The 25,983-nt window shown below is 36.3% G+C and overlaps 2 protein-coding genes across 2 annotated transcripts in view; one reads left to right on the top strand and one right to left on the bottom strand.

The window, feature by feature from the left end:
• The first annotated feature begins 1,408 nt into the window (after positions 1–1,408).
• Positions 1,409–6,888, top strand: LOC140164007 (histamine N-methyltransferase-like). Its single transcript, XM_072187293.1, has 3 exons — positions 1,409–1,625; positions 2,239–2,553; positions 6,115–6,888. The coding sequence occupies exons 1-3, from the start codon at positions 1,409–1,411 to the stop codon at positions 6,468–6,470; spliced, it is 888 nt and encodes a 295-aa protein (XP_072043394.1). The 3' UTR covers positions 6,471–6,888.
• A 17,279-nt stretch (positions 6,889–24,167) lies between these two features.
• LOC140164844 (axin-1-like) overlaps positions 24,168–25,983 on the bottom strand; it is a 54,330-nt gene continuing 52,514 nt past the window's right edge. The window contains 1 exon segment of the mRNA XM_072188221.1: positions 24,168–24,862. Coding sequence (XP_072044322.1) covers positions 24,736–24,862 — 127 coding nt within the window. The 3' untranslated portion in view covers positions 24,168–24,735.

Raw genomic sequence — 25,983 nt, 5'->3', positions numbered from 1 at the left:
CACAGAAATGAATAGGTAATCTTCCCGTTCGAATTCGCGTCGAAAAAAATCGAAATTTACTCACCTCTTTTGGTCTATACTAGGTCAAATTGTAACCCCCAAAATGGATTTTATTACATGTCGGACTCTACTTGCTCTATTAGGATACTTTGATTCGCTTCATAATAAGACAAACATAACATTTTTCTGCATTTTATAATGCGTCTTTTTGTCATTTTGGAACGTCATTTTTTGCTACCAACCGCAACGTAATCGCCTTACGGTAATTCCACGATTGACCAATTCACAATAGATTTCACCCTCTAGAGGGCACACTAACCTATTTTTGACTAATGTAGTTTGCCGTTCCCGTTCCCGTTTCACGTTTCACGTAAATTTCGCAATCTCTCTAATACTAAGAAATATACGGCGGTTCAATGTGGTAAAATTTGATTCTATATAATATCTCAGTTGACTGGGTACCTTGGGTGCCATGCATCAATGTCAAGGTCGCTGACTCGTTAAGCTCCCGGGTTAAGCTCGCTGTGGAAAAAGCCAGCTGACCATTAAAGGTCCATTCAGTGATCTAAGAGAAAGTGTAAAAAAAGTTAAAAGGTGTGCATAAATTGCTTAAAAGTGAAGGATGGGTCATTAACTTACCATTCTCTTGGTCGGGCTGACGTCACAAAGGGGAAATAGCCTTGTAAAACCAGTGTTCGCATGTGCAGTTCCCCTTTCTCGAGCTGGTTGCTATGCGCGAGCTTGTACGAAGGGGACAATGTTCCCGGATGTCCGACCGAGTGAATATTTCTGAGAGGAAAAATTTGGCAAACAGCTGACAAAAATTAAAGCGCCACCATTCAAATACATGTCATTAATCTATTTCGTGATCCTAGCATTCTCATAATGACATTTCAGTACATAATTACATATACACGAAGCTTTTCCCCAAAACTTCAGTTGATTCCGATTTTGCGTTTGCGAGTTATGCATGATTATGTGTATTACACTGCTCCATAGACAATGTGTTGTAATTTCGGTCTGGGGTACCAGAACGTAATTCAAATTTCACGATATACTGCACGAAATGCCCTTTTAAAAGGTTTTGATACCACTGGAAACCTCTGGCTACATAATGTTTATGAAAAATTCTCGCAGATTAGTTCGGTTAACGAAAATATCATGAAATTTGAACAACACATGTGTATCATAATATTGTCTATGCGAAAAACTGAATTTTTACGATTTTCCGAATGAGAAGGTCGCTGAACATGCTGAAAGGGCCTTTAATCAAATACCGTGACCACCACCGAACCGGCCTTTCAATATAGAAGGCATGCAGGTCGTTGCATTTTACGTCGTGTTTTTTTTACGTATTTAAGTCAAAAACAACTCTTTGTCGTTCGTGCAATTGGTAATACGGTCAATAATGGCTGCTGTCACAGGAAAGGTATTACCAAGAGTACAGGGCATTCTGGATGATGAAAAGTATTTTCTAACAAGTTTGGATACGTATTTTAGTAGGGTGCGTGAAGGAACAGACTGGCAGACTGGCATCATTGCCGAGATAAAGCCAAGGATCATACAGAGTGTCAATGAATCTACCGGGAAGACATTTAAAGCCCTTGGCATAGGAAGTGGAAGTGGTACGTAAGCTTGATCTTGAATTTGTCTAGGGGCATGACAAAGTAATAAAGGACTTTTTGCTGAACCGTCAAATGATATCAGTCTATACCTTAAAACCCCGTCTACACGCATATAGAGCCGTGAATATGTCAATACAATGCATTGGCCTTGCAATAGTCCTTGTTTGTATATACTTGTATCGGCAATTCATTTGCTCAAACTCCATAATCATAATTTTGTCAATGGATGGCGCCTGTAATAATTTACCATTCATCACTGTTCATCAAAAGCACATGCTTGTAGACGAGGTTTTACGGTATTAGCTTTATGGTCTTAAACGAACATATCTCCAAATGCCAAGAAGGTATAACCACCCGGGTGGTGTCAAATGAAAGAGAAAAAAGAAATAATATAAAACACAGGGGGTTCTACTTCTAATAGTTTGAAAGTTGTGGTCCATTTTGATCTTCAAAATCATCAGAAGTTGTCCAATTGGGCTACTAAATCACGGATTGGGCAACTTTCTAGATATGCTTGAACTTGTCACTAGTATAAACAATGCCCTCAATGTAATTCTCACAATGTCGTCGATTAACGCGTATTAAATATTTCATGCGTTTGTTTTCTTTTCAGGTCGAGACGAAGATTTCTTTGTCTCTCATTTTCAACCCCATTTCGAGGAAATTCACCAATGCATAGTTGAACCAAACAAAGACTTCATAAACCAACATAAGACGCGCGTGTTACAAAATGAGTTGAAAGGAGTGACATATGAATGGCGTGAAGAACGTGTGGAGGAATTCATGACAAGTTTGAAAGAGAATGAAAAGTATCACTTCATCACTGCTATTCATTCTTTGTATTATGTCCATAATCTTGAAGAGATTCTTGGATTTTTGTACGATAAACTTGAAGAAAATGGAATCCTCTTGACGGTGCTGACAACAGGTAACTTAAAATTATCAAACTTGTTTGACACCTTTGTTAGTGAAATGACCGATTATGACCCATGATTTTGCTCTTAAATCTTAAATCTTGGGACACAAAATAAATGTTATTTGATGAATACGTGATTTGTAGTTGTTTAGATATGTTGGTTAAAGTGAATTATATAGTATTAATTAGTATTTAAATCATAAGATTATGCCTTATATGTTAGAAAAATGTTTAAAACAAACTCATAGTCACTATGAGTTTGTTTTAAATAAAACCATATGATTCGTGTTTGATAATTATTTTTCTAACATATAACATATATAAGGCATATTATGTTTAACCAACAAGCGCTCACCCGATCGAAGTTAACAGCCTATACAAAAAGGGTAAATGTGAAGGCTATTCTGAACATGTATCGGTTTTGTTGTGCAAAAGACACGATAGAGAGTAAAACTGAATTATTTGAAAAAAAATAAAGCAATTTAATCATTTTCAGAAAGAAATCTGTAATCGATTGGGCAACCTTTTAAATCAAAATTAGCCTTTCTTTACAGACCGTTTCCGACGTACCGAATAGATTCGCTTTAACTGACACATAATTAAGAACTTTTTGAATGACCCGCGTAGATAGCCTGCTAGCATAGTGCAGTTATGTCCACGGCAAATTCACCGTGACCTTTCCAGTCATAAACCCGCTTAGTGAAGATTAAGCCGAGATATGCAGTACTAAACCATTATAGTAATCGATTGTCCAATGCAAATTTATTACAACGTGATAATATTAATCCAATCAGCGATCGAAATGTCCGCTACGGTCGACTAATCCAATCGATAATGGCGCTATTGACATGTACGGGTGGAACTCCTCTGACCGAGTTTTGTGGTATTTTTCAATGGTTTGCTGTCATTTACCAATCAAGGCGGCCCCCGTTATTATAAGGACTATGCTAATGATTTAAAGATTGACATGTAGAGAATAAACCATACTTGATTGACAGAACGTACTAAATTTGTACCTATTACGGTTTCGTGACACCCTCTTCCAAATGCGACCAAGCCAGGGCGGCCCGGTGAAGCAAAATGTGCATTGGAATAACACGGGAGTTTGGATATAGATGGTAGATTTCTTTCTCATACAAATGTATGGTCCCCCGTTATTAAAGCTTATACCGGGTTGAAAATTCAGATATATTGAATAGAATAAGTAATTGACACATAGAGCAAGTACTAAAATCATAGCTTTACGACGCTAACTAGTTCGTCTCCTATATCTACAACACAGCGCTACCAGTAGGGGTCAATTGCCTAGTGTGAGTGCCCCTGTGTCGTGTGCATACATGTAGGTAACAATAACTGCATGATGGTGGTTAAACCGGAAGCCGTATATTAAAGATAAAATAAGACATTTTACATGAATCTGTAAAATTTGTCTACTTAAGAAGAGAAATTAGCTATTTGAATGGGGTTTCAACTTTGTCAATACTGCTACATGCTGTACCTAAAATGCTCTAAACCCAAACTTGAACCACTTTCGTAAATAGCCTTTTAGAGGTATGGCGGACACAGTATGATCGGGCTGCACGAAGTCTGTAGGTTTTTTGAATGTACCTATTTTACCCCTAGTACGCCGCTCTCCTTTCTTTTTGTGCATACATCGTAAACACGGAATAACCTAAGCCCTGATCATAACTCTGACCCTAGCCCTATCCCTAACATTAACCCTAATGCTAACTCTAATCTTTAACCCTAACCCTAATCCTAACCTAAAATGCTCTAAACCCAAACTTGAACCACTTACTATCCTTCGAACTAAAATGATCCAAACATTACCGTTAGGTCTAGGCTATCCAATTAGGTAGAAATATTTAAAAATACTTATTGCACTGCCCCTCAAGTCTATATCATAATGTTACTTTCCGGGCCTGGTTTAAGGGAGGTGTTATGAGCGAACCGTGGTTTGGATTCCAGAGGGAGGGTGCCTGTAAGAGGCACAGCCATCAGAAAATGAATAACTGAGATCGCGCGCCAAATAAACTTACTGCAGTAATTTTCCAAGTCTTAAAAAAAATAGACATAGGTGGGAATCGAACCCGGCACCTTCCGGTTCTGAATCAACAGATAGTATCACTAAGCCAACTTCCTATCTGCAATAAAACCTGTGATATTAATTCTTGATAATGTTTCACGGAAAAATCAATACTAATGTACGATGTCATTCAAACTCTAATAGAAGTCCCACAACTAAAGTAGCAATCGATAAATCTGCTCACTCAATCATCAAATAATCAATCGAAAAATAAATAAATAAATAAATAAATAAATAAATAAATAAATAAATAAATAAATAAATAAATAAATAAATAAATAAATAAATAAATAAATAAATAAATAAATAAACAAATAAATAAATGTGTCCGTTCTCTCGAGCCCCAAAACGTCATTAAATAAATAAATAAATAAATAAAATAAATAAATAAATAAATAAATAAATAAATAAATAAATAAATAAATAAATAAATAAATAAATAAATAAATAATACAAAAAGAAACTATATTATAAATTAGTTTTTCTAGGACCTACGCTGGAAAAATAAATCAGCGCATAAGAAAAAGAAACAGACGCTCGGATTCGAACAAGCGACACTGAGAACAGCAACGAAGAAACCACAATGCCTTAGACCACTCGGCCATAGAAGCACACAGTCTTCTCCAAGTCAAAAATATATATTAACCTTTAACGTTGCGCAATATTGGCACGTGACACGGGCACATGTCTGTGGGTAAAGATACTGCATGATAGAAAGGCGTGCAAAGGATCTATCCCTGAAGTTAATGGTCATTGACATGTAACCAATTTTTTGTATACCAGCTACACTCAACCTATACAAAGAAGTATATTATTAGGCGTTGACGCAATCATGAATGCGGGAAGTATAAAACCATAGTCGCCACTCGTGCACTTGTTTGAGTCCACAGGTATTCCGGAAACAGCATTCAACCCCGAATTCAGAGGTCGATTTTGGGTTGTTACATGCAAATACAAACTAATTATATCATGAAAAAACCCACCAAGAAGACTACGATACTTATTCAGAGCCAATCTACATTCTGTTATTTACAAAAGCCGACGGTCAAAGTAAAATTATAAAAGGAGCAAGACCAGATATCAACGTTAAATCACGGTAAGCCTAAAATCGCATCGAAAACGCAAAAATGCAGTCACAAAATTTATAATATTACTAAATCACCACAACGAATTGTAACGTAGGTATGCAGAAAAGAGTTGTATTAGCAATAACAAAGTATGTGCAAAAGATTTGTCTTTGGCATGTCGCTTTTTGAAATATCATAAAAATATGAAATTTTGGAAAAACGCCCCAAAATTTAAAACAAACACGAACCTTCCAAAATAAATATATATTAGCACTCGGCGGCCCAGTCACTACCTGTCGCTGTGATTTGGGGTAACTCGTTGCTTCCCTTCTCCAGATACCTGTACTTCAAGGTCGCTCATACCCCAGCCCTTAAGGCCTACCTCTTTAAATAACCGTTTATTTTCTTTATTTTGCTCAGAGACTGGTGTTAACAAGCGTGTTGTTTCCATCATACCGAGCCAATACACCAAAATCATTTGGACATCGTCTCGCTCTATTCTGGACTGCTTTCGAACCAAAGGTATCACTGCTGAAGTTTATGATTATCCACTAATGGTTGATGTGAGCGGATGTCTTGACAAGGACCCATCAGATGACGCATCCATGCTTCTTGATTTCTTGACCCACGTGAAAGGTTTCACTAAAGCTCCTTTGGAGGCAGGAATGAAAGAAGAGGTGTTCGCAACCATTCGTGAAATGGTAACAAATTCACCAAGGTCGGAGTGTGCTGCGGAAGGAAATGGAGTTGTAATAGTACAAAAGAAGGGTCACTAGAGTTGAGATATTAAAGCAATAATGTGTGATTTGCATAAAGAATAGATTCCTATTTAAATGTTTGTTTTCACTGATCACATTATCCCTTTTAATTTCGAGCCAAACAAATGAGGTATAACGAAGAAAACTGCGATTTCATTCCAGCGCCTACAATGCGTGTACTACGCTCGCCGATCGTAACATGTAATACTGCACGGGGCATCGCGCTCGATCTGTGTACACATAAGCGGACATCCACAGGAGATGTTAGCAAGCAGTCGATCGATGAGCGCTGTGCTGTGGGTATATGAGATGAACTAGGTAATTCGTCGTCCGTATTCCATAGTGGCGTATAGTGGGGCGCCGCGAATAAACAACTTTTCGAGAAAATCGGGTTTGAAGAAATGCTAATTTAAAATCGAGTTGTGTAAGTCAGACATTCATTATATTTTGTAAATGATGTGCAATTTCTGTAGTAAACTAAATAGATTTTATTGTTATATATTTTTCAAAGGAAATAAATACATACTATTGCTGGCAAACTGACAATAAAACTATACGTCACTATGGAAAACGAACAAAACGCAATACCCTAACCTTACGTTAACCGTACGCCACCTCGGTCGCCGTGTAATCCCTATGGCGTTACTTTTCGTCATTCGTATTCCATAGTGGCGTATAGGTCCGAAATACGCGTACGATATTTTTCATTTTTGCCGATATTTCATAATTATAAAATGTATAAAAAGTGGCGTATGGTCGATACGCCACTATGGAATACAAAAATGTCACTTTGTAACTATACGCCACATTTAATTAATTAATTACTAATTAATTAGCTAATTATGACTGATGAGACTTAGAAAAATGAAAGAGAACATCATTAAAAACATATGTGCCAATTTTCAAAAAATGACCAAAAATCACTATACGCCACTATGGAATACAGCCGACGAATTGACCCGTACTAGTAGCGCTGTGCTGTGGGTATATGAGATGAACTAGTTAATATAAAAAGTTACATATTACTTTTATTAAAGCACTTCAGGCTTAGTCTTTTACGTGGTATTTTAGTACACTACTGGGCATTATAATTATGTAAAAAGTAGAAATCCGAGTAAAATTGAGGGCGTCGCTGTGAAGCAAATCACACATTAAGCAGTCAAGTTAGCTCAATCGATAAGGCGTTCGACTATGGTGCGAGAGGTTACGGGTTCGAACCCTGGCGGTGCCTAGTACGCTCTCGTGGAAAAAATTGAGTTAGCTTGAAATTCCCTGGACAAGGAACTTACTGCTAATTGTCTCGTTGTAACCCGTACGAAACTCGGGGAACTGATCCTGGTTGCGAAGGTTATTTGTGGAATGTCTAGGGTGTGCGCTCTTGTAGCAGCAAAGTCCCTGAATTGTTATTAAATGGTTTATGGAATGATGTGGGGCCATAGTGGTCAGCGGCAACCTGTAAAGTGTGCTGAGGCTTGTGGATCAACGTGTAGGCGTTGTGCCTGTGCGTAGCGCACTATAAATCACTGCGCTTAAAAAAAAAAATTATGGCTTTAATACAAGCAATGCAAGTAGTCCCTCGTTTCAAGTAATAAGAACTTGACTGCAATCATAACATCTAAAGCTAAATTTATACTACATAGCTGAGCGACAGCGATTGGTTTTTATCTGAAAAGCGCCACTACATGTACCTCATTGGTCAAATACCAACCGCTTTTCGCTCATGATAAATTCAACTTTATTGTCATCATGCAGTTATTGTTAACTACATGTATGCACCCAACACAGGGGCACTCACATAGGTAATTGACCCGTACTATAGTAGCGCTGTGCTGTGGGTATATGAGATGAACTAGTTAGCGTCATATATCAAAAAGTATCAAAGCTCTGATTTTAGTACTTGCTCTATGTTTCAATTACTTAAAATATCTGAATTTTTAATCCGGTACAAGCTTTAATAACGGGGGAGCATGCATTTGTATGAGAAAGGAAATCTGCCATCTTATCCAAACTCCCGTGTTGATGTTAATCCAATGCACATTTTGCTTCACCGGGCCGCCCTGACTTGGTCGCGTTTGGAAGAGAAGTGCCACCAAACCGTAATAGGTACAAATTTAGTACTTTCTGTCAATCAAGTATGGTTTATTTTCTACATGTCAATCTTTAAATTATTAGCATAGTCCTTATAATAACGGTGGAGCGCCTTGATGAGTAAATGATAGCAAACCAGTGAACAATCCCCAAAACTCAGTCAGTGGAGCTCCACCCGTACATGTCAATAGCGTCATTATCGATTGGATTAGTCGACCGTAGCGGACAATTCGATCACTCATTGGATTAATATTATCACGTGGTAAGAAATGTGCATTGGACAATCGATTACTATAATGGTTTAGTACTGCATATTTCGTTTTAATCTTCACTAAGCGGGTTTATGGCTGAAAAGGTCACGGTGAATTTGCCGTGGACAAAACTGCACTATGTAGAGAAGACCATCAGTTTATAATTGCTTATTGTCATGATTGTGCTAAGCAAATATCGAATTCGGTTGTGTTTATATTATATAGTAATATGGATCGGATATCAACAGGACTGGCGTGGCATGGGTGCTGGAAGTATTAAAGCGTCATAAAAAAAAACTTGCCTTTGTTTGTTTGTATTAACATAAACGATGCATAATGATGGAGATGATTTGATTATGAATTAGTTTATTGTCCCGGAAAGCACAACCCATACCTCTTACGCTAGGCTCCTCTCCCCCACCTATATACCCCCCTTCTCCCCCGCTTCCCCCACACTCGATATCTCCTCTCGACTCCCTACACACTATTCCACTCCACTCTCGAGCTCTCCTCTCTTCTTCACCTCCCTCCCCCTCTTTCCCTTCCCACTTCCAATGCTCTCTCCCCTCTGTTTCTCTTTCTCACTCCCCTTACCCCCCCCCACACACACACACTCTTCCCCCCCCCCTCTTCTCTCTCTCTCTCTTCCCATTTCTTTCGAGTAAACCAGCCTATATTGGAAAGCATATATATGTAGCTTTCTATCGATCCTACTGCATGTGATATAGAGTAGTGTATAATAGTGTATAATCACTCTAGTGTCAATTCTTTTGTAATCTCAGTGAAAATATTTCGATGGTCTATATTAAAGCTCAGGCTTATTTTCAAAACTAAATCACGCGTTCAAATGTAGATTGACTTGAACTGCGAAATTTAAAACTTCTTTTGTATACTTTGCAACTTCAAACATTATTTCCTGCGGTCACTGATTATGTACCAAACTGAACTGAAAACAGAAACGGCTTTCTACAACTTTTAAGTTTCTAACAAAGGGTATAGACAAAGGTATTGGTAATGATGTCACTCAAGAGCTTAGGCAAGATGATAGGAAACCACGTGATCAAACCCAAAACCTTCTAGCTAAATGTTTTTCTGTTTGCTGGGAAGTGCCTCTCAGAGGCAGCCTCTGGGACCTATTATGTCCAAAACTGGCTATGTTTGAATTGAAAAGATAATCGCATTCTCAAAATTGGCACAGGTCCATAGCTGTGGGTCCATACATTCAGGTCCATATAGCTTTATTCTTTTATCTTATTAATTATTTTATTATGCCTATTGGTTTAAAGGGGAATAGAAGATTGGTCAAAACGAAGAATACACACATAATTAACCTTTTGTACAAGTCCGTGAGAGTTGTTAATTGTTATTATTGTTATTCTGATCATTTCATTTCCCAATATTGATTGAATAATTTAATTTAATTTTGACTTTTATTCAAACTAAACATGCTAAATTGATTTTCAGTGTTTGTTTTTTGTGGGTTTTTGGATTTTTTTTCAGTACAATAAATTCACACATGATGGACCATTGCGTTGCTCTTACTCAACAGACTCCATCATGCCTCAATATTATTGCCGGTATTAGCGCCATCACCTGTATTTAAGCATTTCTTTTGAGTAATCGTTTATTGAGGGCATCTTTGTGTAAACACCGTGATCAGGCGGTGATGGAAGCGATATCGCCAATTTTGAGGTCGCCATTGGATTAACACATAATCATGAAATCTTCACACAACAATTCTAAATTTGTTATGTGGTGTCAAAGCAAAATTATCTTACTCTAAAACCGTCGGGGTTCTACAAAGTACCCCACTGCAAGTATGATAATTTTCCATTTGTAATTGCTAACCGTGTATTTTGAATGGAACTGTCAGCCCTGTATCTTCGCCAGCCTCGTACGTCACGTTTGCGCTTCCTATGCCGCCTGACCGTGATTTACAGGGCTGGGAAGCGATTTACAGGCCCTGTGATTCACCGATTTTCCAGTCTCGAGCGGTATTTTTCAATTGCCCTTTCCCGACAGACCCTAATTTTGGACATGTATAAAAATGTTTTTGCTGTGCAAAAGAAAACCCATAGGCAGTCATAGGCCTAGCTAAATGTATGAAGTTTTTATTTTTTAATAATCAAGGCAAATACAACATTATGCTGAAATTGGAACTTCTTAAAGCCATAGGCCTATAGGCTAATGTACAAACTTGTTTAGGCCTATTATGAATTAGATACTTTTTCCAAGCCTAATTTATTTGACATGATTTGTAATGTAGGGCCTATGTCCCAACTTGCACTTAAATTGGAATCGGCTAAATTTGTTGAGTTTTGTTATAAATCCGAACTTGAAGCGGCCAAGATCGGCCAAGATATAGCCTAGACCTATGAAATCGGGTGTTTTTACTTTTTACCTCATTATTTTGGCTTAAGGGCTGGGGTATGAACGTTTGGACAGTAGGCCTATTTATTTTGGGACATTAGAGCACATCAGACATATCGAATTGCATTCTGAATACAAAGAATGTGATTCTGATATCAAATAATTTTGCTTTTTTGAAATTTGCAATTTAATACACATTTTATGGCAAATCATTAAAATTGATATTTTGATATTTAACAGTACTTGAAGTAAACTTTATAAATCTGATGATTTATACTTAAAGTGTATGTAGGTGGGATGAAAAGCCGACGATCAATTGAAAATTTTGACCTTTCGTATTGAAGATATGGATTTTTTCCCAAAACACCAAAAAAAAATTAGGTCTTTTTGGGAAAAAAATCCATATTTTCAATATGAAAGGTCAAAATTTTCAATTGACCGTCGGCTTTTCCTCCCTGCTACATACACTTTAAGAATATATTATTAGATTTATATAATTTACTTCGAGGACTGTTATATATCAAAAATTTGAAAAATATTAAATTTTATAATTTGTCATAAAATTTGTATTATATTGTGATTTTCAAAATGAAAATTATTTGATATCAGAAAGACATGCTTCGTATTCAGAATGCAATTCGATAGGTCTGAGGTGCTCTCATGTCCCACAAAAATACTGTCGAAATGCAATAAACGCTCATTTTAGATCCCTTAAGGGTACTGGCCCATCAATTTCATTCAGGGGCGTGTTTGAAAAACGGCACAGCGCATTAGTAAAAAGAATAAAAAATACTAAAATTTTCACCAGGGTTCGAACCACTGCCACCAAGGCACTATGAATGCTAAAGATGCCTACCGTGCCACGGTGACTATGGTTAACACTCGGCGATTTTCAAAGATATAGGCCTACATATCAACACGTTTCTAGTGTATTGAAAATCAGATTTTGGTAGGAATACAGTCATAGAAAGACATATACCTTTACTTGTCTGTTTGTTTTTCATTTAATACAAATTAATTTTGATGAATTGAACTGGTACGACTCTTAGGACTCGTGATATACGACGATTAATTTTGTAATAATAAAATGAAAACGCTGGGTCATTCACGACGTCATTTGTAATTCATGTCAAAACCTGGGGAGTGACCACACACATCCGTGTAGGCCTACGTGCGAAATCGATACTCAATGATCCAGACAATACCGTTTGAATATATATACGCTGGCGAAGTTACGTAATTAATCGGCTTAATTACCATAGCAATAGGTGAAAACAATTTTGAACATATCGCGCTGCACTACAAGCAGCTTACACTCATCACCTGTGTATGTCTGCAATCATAGATTGAATATAATACTGGTCTTTTCAAAGATACTAATTTTACAGGTGCAAGTGAACAGCATGACATGGTTCAATGCACAGGTACCGCGTGAACGTATCAGTGCAGCGCGGTATATTCAAAAATTGTTTTCACCTATTGCTATGGTAGTAAATCCGATTATTACGTAACTTCGCCAGCGTATACCGCCCTTGTGTATGCACCTGCTTGACACATCTTGTCCTTGCGGGAAGATATACTATAGGCTTATACCGGTACCCTGGCCTAATAGCTTACAATAGATATACCCCACCGTAAATAGCTCTCTTCATTACCTCGTTGTGCCAGTATATACGTGTAGTGTCACGTACTTTTGACCCCGGGACTTTTGAACCATATTTTGTTCAAAAATGATAAGGGACTGTTTTCAGCTAAAATGTTGGCTATCAGCTGATGCTCAATGATACCGGGAAGTGTTGCAGAAAGGTAAGCGTACTCTTTATTTATTCAAAATATCACATATCAATTAATTTAAATTGGAAATCCAAAAAGGAAATGTCAGGTCAAAATTCTCACCTTAGAATATTGTTAAATAAAATCAAACCAAATTTAGGCTCCGCAAACAACGTCCAATTATTCCCATTGGTGTTTGCTACACGTGCATATAATAAATTGTGATTTGGGGCCAATTTGAGAAGAGTTAGGCCTAATGCCTCGAGTTTCAATGATAGGCCTACACTGAGTAGGCCTAATGTTTTTTGATAAAAAAAACATCGACAATTCAAGACTCTGTAAAAACAAATCAAGAATTATCTGGGATAATTGCAACTAAGTTATGATCTAAGCTACCAGATGCATCATTAATTTCCTGACTATGATATCTAGTTGTGGGAAAAGATTACTTTAATGTTTTGGCGGGATTATTTCCCGCCAAAATTTACAACAAAAAGAGCATGTAGCCTTAATAGGCTCATAAAGAAGTAGCCCCCCTAATAACAAATGGCCAAAATCCCCGGGCGCGGGCCAAAATCGTTTTCTTATTATTTTATTTTCATCCAATCGTGTTATTCAATTACTATGCACTATAGACAATTGATTGAATGGGCTAGTAGGGCCTAGGCCTATTAATTAAGTTAAAATGTTACTGAATATCAACAATATTCACCCCCCCACCGTAACAGCCGTTCAAGACACTACGATTCGCTAAAAGAAGTTCAGCGCGGAGCACACCGAGGCAAACTTGATTGTTGAGAAGCCCCCCCCACTGCCCTGCAACCATTAGTTTAACCAGAATATTGAATAGTGAAAGCTAGTGAGAATAGGCCTACCGTAAACCTTGATTAAGAAAATAGCATGAACCCGAAGTTACCAAATAGTTCTTTTTGACTAAACCACTGTAACAATTCCAGAATAAATTCCGAAATTTTGACAGTTCCTGACATTTGACGCACCCATGGTTAATAGGCATAGGGACAATTCCGACAAGCACCGTTTCATATTTTTATTTAATACAATCACATGCACAAAATTCAAAACTGGACTTGGGATATGGGGGATAAGTCCAATAGACGATTAAAAGTGCCGTTTTGAATCTTGAGTGCAGGCCTATGGACTAACATGGGCTACATGAGCTAGGCCTATTTTTCTCTTTATTATTTTTTATTAATATTTATGCTTAGAAAACGTGTTTGTCAAAACTCAGAATGGACACAAAAATACACCTTTGTACATTGAGTCAGGTTGATGATTATTCTGGCATATAGAAATACCAAAAAAATATCATTATCTGGCCCTTGATTCCCAACATTGATAGCTAGCTATTTATCAAATAAATGTAATTTTTACTTCTATAGTATTAGCTAGTGTTCACTATTTCCTTCAACTAAATGGTTAAAGCTTTATTTAACGTAGGCCTACGATTTCCGTCAAATCTTAATTTTGTTATTCTTTATTTAAAATGTTGAAATAATATTAGTAATAACTGCCAGGAATGGTTGCTGTCCATTTTAAGCTGAAACAACAAAGTAAAACTGGTTATTTTGGCCATTTAACTTGCAGTTCTATGCGAGGACATAAAGTCGAACTTTGCTCTGTTGACATACAAGACAACATATTTGGCCGACTTGTGTAGGCCTAAACATGGTAAACATTACAACTAAGTTATAGGCCTTTGCAAAAAAAAATCAGGTTTGAAAAAAAAATTAACCAATTTCATATTATAAGATCGTACATTATGGCTTTAAGATTCATCTATATCTCGTTTGGTAAAACAGGTTAATAATATTTTGATCCTCAAAAATGGTGCTGTGTGGGTGTACCTGTTCTTCATATAATGTACAAAAATTATTACTACATTATAGATTCACACAAGACATGTTAGGCCTACTGCTCAACTCAACTCATGCCCTGCCCTGACTCAACTCAATCTCTGGTATTAGCGCCATCATCTTTATTTAAGCATTTCCTTTGGGAAATCTTTTATTGAGGGCCTTCTTGTGTAAACGCCGTGATTTGCAGGCTGTAGCAGCAGCATTTGCAGAAGAGGCTAAATTGTAAAATTTGCACACTTGAGAAACATTGAAATTCGTCCAATGATGCCCTATTGAAAACATTGAAATTCCTTCCAATTCAGGCTGTGCAATAATTACGACCACCCCCTGTAAAATTTCAAAATGGCTCGCCCGAAAAATTGCTCCGACCCCCTCTCGGCCTGCCCAAAATAATTGCTTGTCATGCCCCCCCCAGCCTGGCAAAAATATTTTTCCCTTTGCACATGCAAAATTGTTGGGTCTATGTGAACAAAATAATTCCGCAATGAGAAATAGTAAACTTACGTGTGCTGTTTACCATGTTTACGTACAAAGAAATCCAATTTATTTGTAATATTTTCTTGGTTTAGTTATTTTCTCAGTTGATCAGATGGTACATAAGGCAAAATAAAAAAAATAAACATGTTTCACGTCCCTCCCGCTTCCTTTTTGAGGTTTCCTCAAATATATTTTATTTTTGAAATTCAGTTATAACTTTTCAAATAATATGTCTAGGAAGTTGGAATGCTTTCTATAGCCTTGTTAAGATACAAGAAACATTTTAGGAAGGTTTTGTGATCATTGGAGGGGGTGTAACTCTCAGAACAACAAATAAAAAAGGGCCTCCTCCTTTTTCCAGGCATTTATTGTATACGCTAAAACAGCTCTAAGTATGGGTATTTACACCAATTTTGCGATAAAAAATAGAAAATAAAAAGCCCCCTCCTCCTCCTTTTTTTCGAAAACCCGGACGTGAAACATGTTTTATTTTTTACTTGGCCTAATCATGTTTGTAGCCTTCACTAGCCTACTTTGTAGAAATATAAGATTCTATGATAAAAATGCCAGTATTTCCTTGACCAACCCAGATGTTGCATGTTGCTGATCATCTTTAAAGGTCAAGTATATTGCTAGAAAACTGTTGACATCATGAAATGACTGTGCCTGCTTTGCGAGAGGGGACTATAAACATTCTCAATGCACAAAACGTATACTGTTGTGGTTCACAGAAAAAAACTCTGAATTAAGTATTACAAATTTAATGGGTTTTAAACATATGGATAAAATCAGCCGCTTCTTTTTTTTTTTTATATAATAGTAAATTGTGATATTAAAATTCATATGTAGGCCTATATCAATATCATGAGAAATATTTGGGCTAAAAAATAAAAAATAATTTGAGCTTAGAATTTCAGCGTGATCAATCTGAGACTATAGCATATAAACCGTGTTAAGACCACAAACTCATGTATCTGATTTCCCTGTGCGACATTGCAATGCTATAGTTATTATAGTTTCAGTTGGATGAAATATTACAAAGCAAACGTATAGTAACAATACTGTGTGACGCTTTGTTTACCAAAAGAGAACAATAGTCTGCATATTGTTATGCAGCATTGTTATGGTAAATAATAGTACAACTCATTGTTGCTAATGTCAAACTTGTCAAAGTGATTGTGATTGTATGATGAGAGCATGATATAGTTTCCGCTTCATTTACTTACGTCATAGCCCGCTGCCTTGAACATTAATTTCGCTTCAAACGGGGGAAGAACACGTACGATCCCGAACTTTACCCACACAATTTCTCTGTTTTCAGGAGAAATACGCATCAAAAAATTGCAACGGGTGTCAACTTGTAATGTAATACGGTAATTATTCTCTTCGAATAGATAAACTTGTTTTTGCAATAGACCTGCCCTTTAATGTTATATTAATTAATAGATAAGTGTGCACCAAGTGCCATAATTTTGTCGAACTAAAGCACTGAAACCCAAAACTTGCCCATGTTAGTGTGATATAGAGAGTCTGAATGCGCGCGAAGCTCGCGGAAATTTTGGGTTTTAAAGCGGAAAACTCCCCCCTCGAAACACCCAAAACCTTTGTGTCCCCTCTTTTACGTCCAAAAATCTTTTTTGGCCCCTCCCTTTTTACCATCCCCCACCAAGGTATTTATGAACAGCGTGCCTCGTAAATGTGTGCCAAAAATTGCTTGCTCCCCATCTCGGCTTGCCAAAAATTGCTTCCCCACCCTAGGCCTGCCATGCCAAAAAATTCCAAACATTATAAGAGTTCACACGCGTTTGACCTATGGCTTATCGAGTCAGAGGTCAATCTTCACATTGTGTACAGGGGGTCAAAATTTCAATCAAGTTGCTCCGATTTTCACAAATTTTGCATCAAATTGTTCCTCTGCCTTCAGAGATTCAAAAAGAGTGTATATTGCACTGATTGCTGCGACACTTAACCAGATGATAAAGATCAATGACCATTAAAATGCATTGTCTTGTGGGAAGTTCGTGTACGTGACTCTTTCAAAGACTTGATGCATTTTCATGTTGTACGAAGACGTTCAGAAAAAGTTTGGGTAAGAAATTCAGACCAAGTAAAGTTTCAAGATGACGTCCAAAATGGCCACCAAATAGTGGTGTTTTTTTAGGTAACCTCTACCGAGACTAGTTTTAAGTAAAAATATACCCCAAGTGGGACCAGATTTCTATTAAAAAAATATACCCCTAGTCAGATTTCGGACCAGTTTTCACCTTCAGTGAACGTCCCCAGAAAGTCCAAGTGCACAAATACAATGTACCACTAGAAATTACTTTTTGAAACTCAAGTCCTCACATTTTGTTTTATTTTTTATCAAAAATTCCAAAAATTACGATGTACGTGCATGGGCATGGAATCAGAAAATTTGATATCCCTTTGGCGACTAGACCAGATGAATTTGATACCCCTAGCAGGACTAGAAAAAACTTTTGGAATTTGGAACCAGAAAGAGTCATTTTTTGATCCGATACCCCTAGTGAGTCTCTCTCTTAGCGCTAATCTCGCAAAACCGGATCAAGCATGGGTAGTGGATACCCAACCAGAATCCACCCCGGGATGCAATTAGGCGATGCTTTGGGCCGTTTTTAAGTTTGGGAACATCTTGAATGTATACAAATGTATTTTAGGACCATCTCATGAACCTAAAAAAGTTGGTTTGGTTTAGTCCTGGGGGTGCAAAGGAGATGATGCCAACTCCTAGTACATAACTATTTATCAAACACATGAATAAACATCTCAGAAGACACAAGATATAATATTAATTTCTTAAAAATATAGCACTTTTTATTCTTGTTTACAAGTGTTAAACACACGATCTCTATGGAGTCATGTGGCACAACATAATATCTAGAAGAGATACAGAAACAAAACAGGAAAAAAAGTATAAAACAAATCACTCATTTTACAATTTTATAACACAATCTGGTAACGTGGACAGTAGATTCCGATATAATAATATTAGATCGACCCAATGTCCATGAGTATACAGTCAATACTGAGAATTTACAATCAAATGGTGACCCTGACCTATTCTGCTTTTTATTTTATTTTCTCACAACTTCAGGAATTGTCATAATTCTTCAGATGAAGTCATGCAGACCGATCTTGCTACCATGATTGATCAATGGTCACTGTCTAAACACTAAACTAGAGGCTACCGTGTAGTCTGCTGCTTTTTTGTTGCAACAGACAAGGTGTTTGCAATCGTCAGCTGCAAACTTGACTAGCTCCGTTCGCTTGATCAATGTCTTCTGCAGTACAAGGCACTGCAGAAAAATAGCCCAAGTGTTGCAACAGTAAAATATCTGCAAGACATTACGGTAGCCATAAGAATGTCGGCACAAATCCGAGAATCTATTCTTCTAAATATTCTCCGAACTAGATTCGCATAAATCAAAAGTTGATTCATGCACATCTTTGCACATCCCTGCAACACCCTTCAACCAGGATATTGAACATGGTTTCAATGCAAATCAAATGTGTCACATTGTGTACAAAGTTGACTCTAAAACTCATCAAATGAAAGATCTAGCAATCTGGAGTTGAGACCTTAGAATTCCTTCAAAGATTCTTGCCATCCCAAAAAGCATAATCAAGTTTTAATCAGGAAGTTTTCAAAATGATTCTTTCAAAATATGCGTTGAATAAGTTGGTGTCACCAGTATATGGAACTTAATAGGTAAATTTGTATAATCCTACATAAGGAAATAATAATACATTGGAAAGGAATTTTCAAATCATAAGTAGGTCTAACTTACACCCCAAATAAAAGAGTTACTTTTTGTTTACAAATTTATGGCTATACATTGCATAATTCTGTCACACAAAAATGACTGAACTTCAAAAATTCCTTCACATAACTTTTCTTTTTAATATATATTATAATATTTACATGATATATTATATGCTGCATGTATACAAATAAACCTATTATGTCAACAAAGGAGATGTGTTCAACAAAAATATAAAACACTCAGTATTGTCTAAATTAATATTATAAAGAAAAGGAAAAGTACAATTAAGTATTATAAGGAGGGTCTTTTTACATAAACTTAATAAGACATAGTTAAGGGAAATATGATTTTTTTCTTCTTTCATAATTTGATGTTACAAATATATTATATACAAATAATCGGTATCTCAAAGTTGCAGTTACTTATTTTACCAAATTAAAAAGGTGAAGATTTTGTTTCAAAAACCTGACAACAGAGGGCAGCCTTTCACCAACCATTATTATTGTAACTCATTCTGAGCTGCAACTATTTGGTACAGCCACTGCTGATGACGAGTGGCTTAATACAAAATGGGCTATTCCAGCTAGAATACATACACCCCCTATGGATGACATGCTCTTAATCTTCCAGGCAGGGAGTGTGAATTTCAAATGGGGTTACGTGAATGGTGACTCCACTTGAAATTTAAACCCCCTGTGTGTAAGATTAATTTCAGGTCATGTCTTCCATAGGGGTGTACAAATTTCATATTGGTGCAAGGTTGCACCTCTATTTCTGTTGATAATGCAAATAAGAAACCAGGCTTTCAACTGAAATACTTTCTATTTTCAAACCACAATGGCTTAAACCAAAATCTATTTGGCTTGAAGTAGAAATTGGTATTAAATCGCACCCCACAACGCTGTGGTATGCGCCAATTTCAAATCAAAAGGAACACATTCCTTTAACATGAATTTGTCAACTTTGCAGTAAATCCAATCTTCACCTCCTTTAAATTTGGCAACTTCTGTTTCATTTACATTATACAACGAAAGAAACATATTAATAATAATAACAATAATGTAAATCCGAATACAGATATTTGGGGTTGTCTACTTTCTTGGTCTGAGCAGAATCGCCCACTTCAGTACCAACTTGTACTGGTCAAACTAAACCATAATTTCTCTTGTATCTGTTCTCACAGTATAAAAATATTAAATATTATAACCAACAATACATTATTTTATTCCTGTGGGGCAATTGTTGAGAAATAAAAGAGAATATTAACTTTATTAAGTGATCTAAGAAATCACCTCTCAAAATAAAAACTTTTCTTATAGTATTTTTCTTCTTTCTTGTATCTAACAAAATGTTATCAAATGACTAATACATTATCATACACTGCATTGTTTTACCTTTATTTGTATAAAATAATTTTAATTAATGCTGATAATATTAACAATTATGCAAGTCAGCCATCATACAGACTTAGTTCAATCTTTTTGATGAACAATGAATTAGTTTGTTCAACTAGTCAACTAGTAGTAGACAATGTCATGTTATACGAGTCTCGGCAATTCCTAGTTGAAAACACGATGACTACTGTAGCAAGCAAATTTGTGCGCTTCACTGTTGATGCATCATGGGATACATAATACGCACTCAGATAATTGGGTCACTCATTTAGAGCTAAGGTATTGGTGGATGAGGCTGACTTTACACAAGTTAACTATCTCTTGTTATATAATATTCATATGACAATATACACAAGAGTGCAAGAGAAAACCCTGCTTATTGCATGTTATACACATGTATAAAAAAACTTGAAATCAAATTCAGTGTGTCAATGTCAAATTCACTACTGTACCTTACAACTGAAAATTGATATTCAAATATGAACAGAAATAAAACAGATGCCATCCTTTTGAACATCAGACAATAATTAAACTCATTTCCTTGCATATTATTACATAAAAGTAAAACAAAGTAAAATATAAATTAGACTTTTCCAAACCTTGCTACGACTATTAATCTGAACTCAAATTTAATGTTAAGGTCCTTTTTCATGTGATGCATTCACAATTTTGCTTCTAAAAAGGTCTCCTAGACCCATACAAAATTCTACAAAACATTAATTGATAAGGATTAAATAAAGTTGACAATTGTTGGACTTACAGAACCTTGCCATTTTGTCAAATTTTTATGGATTTCTTTCTTTAATATTTTATATAGAAAATGTTTCATCAAATCTTGCCAATGATTACTCTTAAATAACATTAGAAAGGTACATAATAATATCCAACCATTAAAATTTTTCCAAACAGTATTAAACAACAGGAAATTTTGATGAAATTTTCATTTCCGCAAGTTATTTTAGAACCATTAACTTTTAACCCTGTGAAAATATATTTTGACACAGAGAGATTTAAATGTGTAGGTCTTTGACAATGTGAATAAAATAGATGGCAAAACTGCTCAGAATTGTAAAATTTGTGAAAAACGTGTTACTTGAAAATATTCCTCTTAATAGTCTTGCTCTTCTCCCTTGGTAACTGGAGGAAATATGTTGCCTTACCCCCAAGACGTAATCAACCTGACCTTAGCACACGACCTTTACAGGGATACATAATTATTGACCCTTACTTGAACTTGACCACATTGGTGTACATGGTATGACAGAGATTATTTTTGGAGGGGATCTTATTTTCACATTTACTAATAAACCTTTCATTTTTGGCAATAATTAGTTTTACATCTTCCTATCATGGTATGATTCATATGAATCCAGTCTTCTTGTTGTCTTTACATGCTTGTTTCATTTCAGTCACAATTTTTTTTTAAATTTCCCATCAGTAAAAATAACTATTTTGTAAAGAAAGTGGAAAATTATAATTGTTTTTCAATCAAAAGAATGGGGTCTATTACTTAGTTTTAAAATCCCTCAAGAACTGATGATGAAATGTAGCAGGAGTTTTCTGGTAGTTATTTAATAGTGAGTAGGGATTCTGAAACCAACAACTTTAATAACATGCTTTCTCCAGTTTAGATATATAATAATCTACAAGATTTGAAAAATGATTCATCATTGTAGAATTTGCAAAGGTTTTTCTTGTTTTCCAGTTAGGCAATCACACCAAAATCCCTTTACAGAAGGGTAACCACTTGTACTCAAGGCTAGCAAGTTACTGAAGTTGTTAGTTTCCCCACTCTTATAAATAAAAGAAAAAACTTTCAGGAATCCTGATAAAACCACAGCCATCTTTTCAGCCAATCCTTGGGAATCAGACTTTGGATTCAAGAATTGCGACCGATTCTTGACAAATGTGGGAAAACTGAAAAAGCATTATTAATGACCAAAAAGCAGATTTAGTTGTGGTGTTGATGCAATGAGCTATTGATCACTAGCCTACAGTCGAGGTCATGTTGTAATATTTAGGCCTACAACATTACCGTTTTGCACCACAGCATACTACAATCTATTATCACTTGCAAGTGACCCCGTACTCATTCCCAACACTGTCTGCACACAGTTGTGGATAATGTGCAAGTTGAAATCAGCAAGTTGGGAATTGTGACAGGAAGATGCGAGTTGTTTTGTGAGTTACAACCACCAAAACAAATCGTCAACTCTCCTTGGCAACTTGCAGATTTCAACTCGAACACGCAAATACATGTTTATTGACCCCTGCATGTTAATAGTTGAGTAAGTTACAGTAGTATTCACACTAACTTGTTATCAACTATATCAAAATTTCACTGAACCATTTTTATTTAAAAAAAAAAAAATCTATGATGTGATGAATCTTTTATTTCAAGCAGTTCGATTCCACACTAAAAACGCCCCAATTTGAAATCCGAAAAAAAACCCTTTCTTTTCTAGATAATGTACAAACATGAAAATAAGCAATTCTGTGGCAGTTTTGAACAAAGACTACATAAATAGGTTCTAGATGGAACACAGTGCGGTTAGTGAGGTAGTCAAGTTTTTGTTTACTATATTAAACAAAGGGCTTTACTGTGGAGCAAATGGCCAGTTGTGATCAAGTGATGTCTAATTTCTGAATCTCTTATTGATGGTTCAAAACAATAATGCTTTATTTACTGCTGCCCACTAAGATCTACAACAAGCTCATCTCCTTGTACGAAGTCCTTTAACCCCAGCATGCTTGTACACTCACAGAATGACCTTTGTATGTGTTGGGTACATAAAACTCATACTCCATCCATGAGGTCAACCTTTGAGCATATGCTGAATGGAGGTTGTTGAACTCAAGTCACTGGAAATGAGGCTAGTTTGACTCATAGCAGACATGTGCAAATACTAACACTTTATACATGCATCTGAGAAGCAGGCAGCTATGCTGGTCAGCCTGTGACATATTGGCATGAAGCAATCAACTCTTATTACTACAAAATAATGAGCTTGAACCAATGGACCTTTTCATGATATCTTGAATTACGAAAAAAAAAATATCGTGTGCGACCATCAAAACATATTCAACCAAAAAGTTTCTGGCGATTTGAATGTGTATTCGACAACGCATTCAATATCGGCATCCAGTAAAACAGCGTGGTACATGATTGGCGTGAACAATCATACCATGTCACACACTATTTGACAGCGCAGTCACCAGTGTGTGATTGGTTATGGTGTTCCCTGCACACAACATCTCTCTTAACTTATCTCCAGCGATTTCCAGCAAGCTGCTGAAAAGGTCAATTGAACTCTATTCTTAAGCCAATGTGTCTATCTTGATGTCATTAATCGCTGATGGGATGCACTGGTCTCTAAAATCTACAATCCATTAAGAACAATATTGATCAATTTGCTCCACTAAAGAATTTATTCTGAAATCCAGAAACCCAATAAACAGTTTTGGCCTAATCCGATTGTTAGTTATTAGGGAAATGTACATAAAAAAACAGTTATTTGGTTTTTTTCACTAATTAACATATCAACAATGACAGGTAAATTACAACAGGCACACACTAGAACTTTGCACCCTGGTTACACAAGAGTTTCATCCAAGATTTTGGCACTTTCTTAAATATGGCCATAGAGGGCAGCAAACAACCTTGCACTGCTATAAATAATTACGGCTATCATGGTTGGTCATGTAACAATGTTGTCAATAATCACAATATTTTGAAGTCAACAACCCTGAGCAACTACCTTAAGTACTGGGCTATTGCAGTTGAAATCCATACACCCCCTGTGGAAGAGATTACCTTATTTCCCTTGCAGGGGGTGTTGATTTAAATAGAGTCACCTCAGGTAACCCCATGTGAAATTTACACTCCCTGTGTAGGACACTAAGGCCATGTCTTCCATAGGGGGTGTACATATATGGATTTCAACTGGAATAGGCCATTCCTGTTGGACAGTTGGCTGAGAGGCTTTTCAAATGCACAGGTCTGTCCCAAGCAGGGAAGTAAGATCTCACTTCCCTGGTCCAAGATGCCACTCAAATGTGGTATTCCTTCTTTAAAGACTTCCCTGGTCCAAAAGGTTGTCCAATTATGCATTAATGGAAACGATATTATTAAATGTATACTAGATCCTGTGAATGAGAAGCCAAATACTTATAGAGTGCAAGCAGACATACAATATTATACTTTTCTAAGATATCATTTTTGGCACTATCTGAATCGTCAAATTGAAGTCCAAATCCAAAGTTGATGTCTAATCCATCTTTTCCACTTTGCCGATGATTTTGCCTTGGAAGATTGGAAGAACTTGGTCGTCGTCTGTGATGATTTCGTGGACTACGCCGGTGTCAAACTCGTCACTTGGTGTCTTAAAGGTGTACCTATAAAAAGCAAAAAGAGAAGAAGAAACAGACAATATTATTAGGAGGTTCATTTCTGAAATTAGGTGATGTAAATAAGCAGTATAATAAAATCAAAGAATTTGAATTAAAAAGGCCAAAGGGTTAGCACATTTTTCACAAATTTGCGTAAACATGTTCCTATTCCATCTCTGAAGTCTTGAACTTGGATGAACTCTACTTGACCTCAGACAACGCAACATTCCCCCTCTTGTTGCGTTACACCGGGGGGAAATAAATCCCGGTCTTTTCACCCACCGGCTCATTATTGTAATAGTAACACCAGACATCGTCAATTGATGAGCCTAATAATTCCAAAACAAAAACATGAGGGGATAAATAGGCTATGAACCTTTGCACCCAGTCCTAATTATAACACCAATCAACATCTGATTTGAACTGCTGCAGAATTCATCACTCAAAGGGTCCTCAATAGGCAAGATAGCCACTGGGCTACCTTTGGACAGGACATCAACTTCCAAAATGACTGCTTCAGTCCAGCTACTCCATGAAACACAAAAGACTTGTTTAGGTTCAACTGGAGTTTAATTTTGTAATTAAAATAACAGTAATTCATTTTGCTCCTATTCTGCATGTTGACATGATCATCTACGTTTTGGAGGTTCACAGAAAGTTGAAGTCCTCAAAAAACTAGTTAAAAAGCCAGTGTTTTAAAGTCAATTTAAAGTTGAATACATGTCTATTAACGATCTAAATAATGATAGGGCAATAGGGTTAGCACATTGCCACTAAGGAATCAAGTATGTTACAGAGTCAATCTTTGTGTGAACTTAGAGTGACCTTTGACTAAAACACAATCTGGCTGTGAATCTCTCTTTTTAGTGCTTTTCTTGTTTTTAAAAGTTTCATTTCTACCATGAAAATCTATTTTTGTGGTGCATGGTTGCAGAATTCGACAACCATTACAACTGAATAAGCTTAAGTTTGACCTGATTTTCCAGCCTGAATTTACAAAAACATCCATTTTCTGGCTCATCCAAGCAAGTTGCCATCTTGCATTTTTTGTCAAAGAATTGCAAATTGGCAAATTCACGTCCAAACTATATAAACCTTTTAAAAAACTTGTTATTTGAACATTGTTT

The sequence above is a fragment of the Amphiura filiformis genome, chromosome 11 (assembly GCF_039555335.1).
Source record: "Amphiura filiformis chromosome 11, Afil_fr2py, whole genome shotgun sequence".
In the NCBI taxonomy this organism is placed as follows: domain Eukaryota; kingdom Metazoa; phylum Echinodermata; class Ophiuroidea; order Amphilepidida; family Amphiuridae; genus Amphiura; species Amphiura filiformis.
The sequence above is the reverse complement of the archived record's forward strand: the minus strand, read 5'-3'. Positions and strand labels throughout refer to the sequence as shown.